Here is a 1,248-nt window from a genome sequence, read left to right as displayed (position 1 = left end):
ATAAATAAATAAATACCTACTGCCATTGGTCTTAACCATTGCCTTCACCCTGCAGACCAAACGTATGCTTGTTGAGAAGATGGGCCGAGAGGCAGTGGAGTTGGGTCATGTAGAAGTCAGCATCACTGGTGTGGAAGAGAACACTCTGATTGCCAGTCTGTGTGACTTGTTGGAGAGGATCTGGAGCCACGGGCTGCAAGTTAAACAGGTAAGGAAAACAACACAGTAGTTTTCACTGGGTTATTCAGCACTCTACTCAGCCCCTGCAGGTGTTTAACCCTGAATATTATGCTCCCACCTCCCAACCGCGTTTTCTATTTTCAGGGTAAATCTGCACTGTGGTCCCACCTGCTACATTACCAGGAAAGCAAAGAAAAGAAAAGTGCAACCCCAGCTGGTTTGGGACCTCCAGGTAGAAAAACAAATTCAGACATTGACTTGGCATAAAAAGTAATTAGACTGAAAGCATAACCTGGAGATCGTTTATGTCCCAGGTTTCATTCACGACACTGAAAGACGGAAATCGGATGGTGGTGGATCTGCCATGCCCCCACTTAAAGTGTCCCTGATCCAGGACATGAGGTGAGGAGAAAAGAACAATAAGGCTCATTTTTGGATCCAAGTGGAAGGAAACTGATACTGTCTCGATGTCTGTGAAGTCTCAACTTAAATACATAACACAGAAGTACCTTGATGCAGATTAACCAGCCAAGTTCCTGACATCACTCACTAAACCATGCCCCTTAATGGCACGCAAACAAGACTACAGCTGTTGTTGTTGTTAATTTCAGCTTGTCCAACGTATAGTAATTAAACTTCGTAAAACAGTCTTTTTTTGTTTTTTACATTCATTATGTTTTTTATGTAATAGTTATATTTGCCTTTATTAAATAGCTACATCAAAAACAATTCATAGTATTGTTTTTGGGGCGTGGACAGTGGGTTGGATGAGACATCTTAATAGCGTTTCAATTAATTTCAATGTTGTTAGTAAGTGTTTAAGTCACAAATGATGTCCGTATATTAAGTCATCATTAAAGTCGCCACTGTAAAGTTAAACGTAGCAGATCAGTCAACTGTTTGTTGTATCTATACGTGCTTGTGTGAATGTGTGTGCGAGTGTTCTGATACTCATACTATGGCTGCAGAACTGTCAGCATGAGGCGTCTGCATTTGTGTTGCATGAAGAAGTGCGTGTATCAGTATATTACTTCCAGCCTAATTACCACACACACACACACACACACA

The 1,248-nt window shown here is 41.3% G+C and overlaps 1 protein-coding gene across 1 annotated transcript; it reads left to right on the top strand.

The window, feature by feature from the left end:
• The first annotated feature begins 23 nt into the window (after positions 1-23).
• Positions 24-907, top strand: LOC109509515 (DENN domain-containing protein 5A-like). Its single transcript, XM_019859353.1, has 3 exons — positions 24-208; positions 325-412; positions 495-907. The coding sequence occupies exons 1-3, from the start codon at positions 65-67 to the stop codon at positions 584-586; spliced, it is 324 nt and encodes a 107-aa protein (XP_019714912.1). The 5' UTR covers positions 24-64; the 3' UTR covers positions 587-907.
• The last annotated feature ends 341 nt before the right edge of the window (positions 908-1,248 follow it).

The sequence above is a fragment of the Hippocampus comes genome, unplaced genomic scaffold (genome assembly GCF_001891065.2).
Source record: "Hippocampus comes isolate QL1 unplaced genomic scaffold, H_comes_QL1_v1.1 C16926686, whole genome shotgun sequence".
NCBI classification, from domain to species: domain Eukaryota; kingdom Metazoa; phylum Chordata; class Actinopteri; order Syngnathiformes; family Syngnathidae; genus Hippocampus; species Hippocampus comes.
The sequence above is the reverse complement of the archived record's forward strand: the minus strand, read 5'-3'. Positions and strand labels throughout refer to the sequence as shown.

What these genes read in the sequence shown, in the direction of transcription:
- LOC109509515 (XM_019859353.1), top strand. Translation starts at nt 65, where the DNA reads ATGCTTGTTGAGAAGATGGGCCGAGAGGCAGTGGAGTTGGGTCATGTA. An exon ending in ACGGGCTGCAAGTTAAACAG is followed by an intron (nt 209 to 324) that starts GTAAGGAAAACA and finishes TTCTATTTTCAG; the next exon opens with GGTAAATCTGCACTGTGGTC. An exon ending in AGCTGGTTTGGGACCTCCAG is followed by an intron (nt 413 to 494) that starts GTAGAAAAACAA and finishes TTTATGTCCCAG; the next exon opens with GTTTCATTCACGACACTGAA.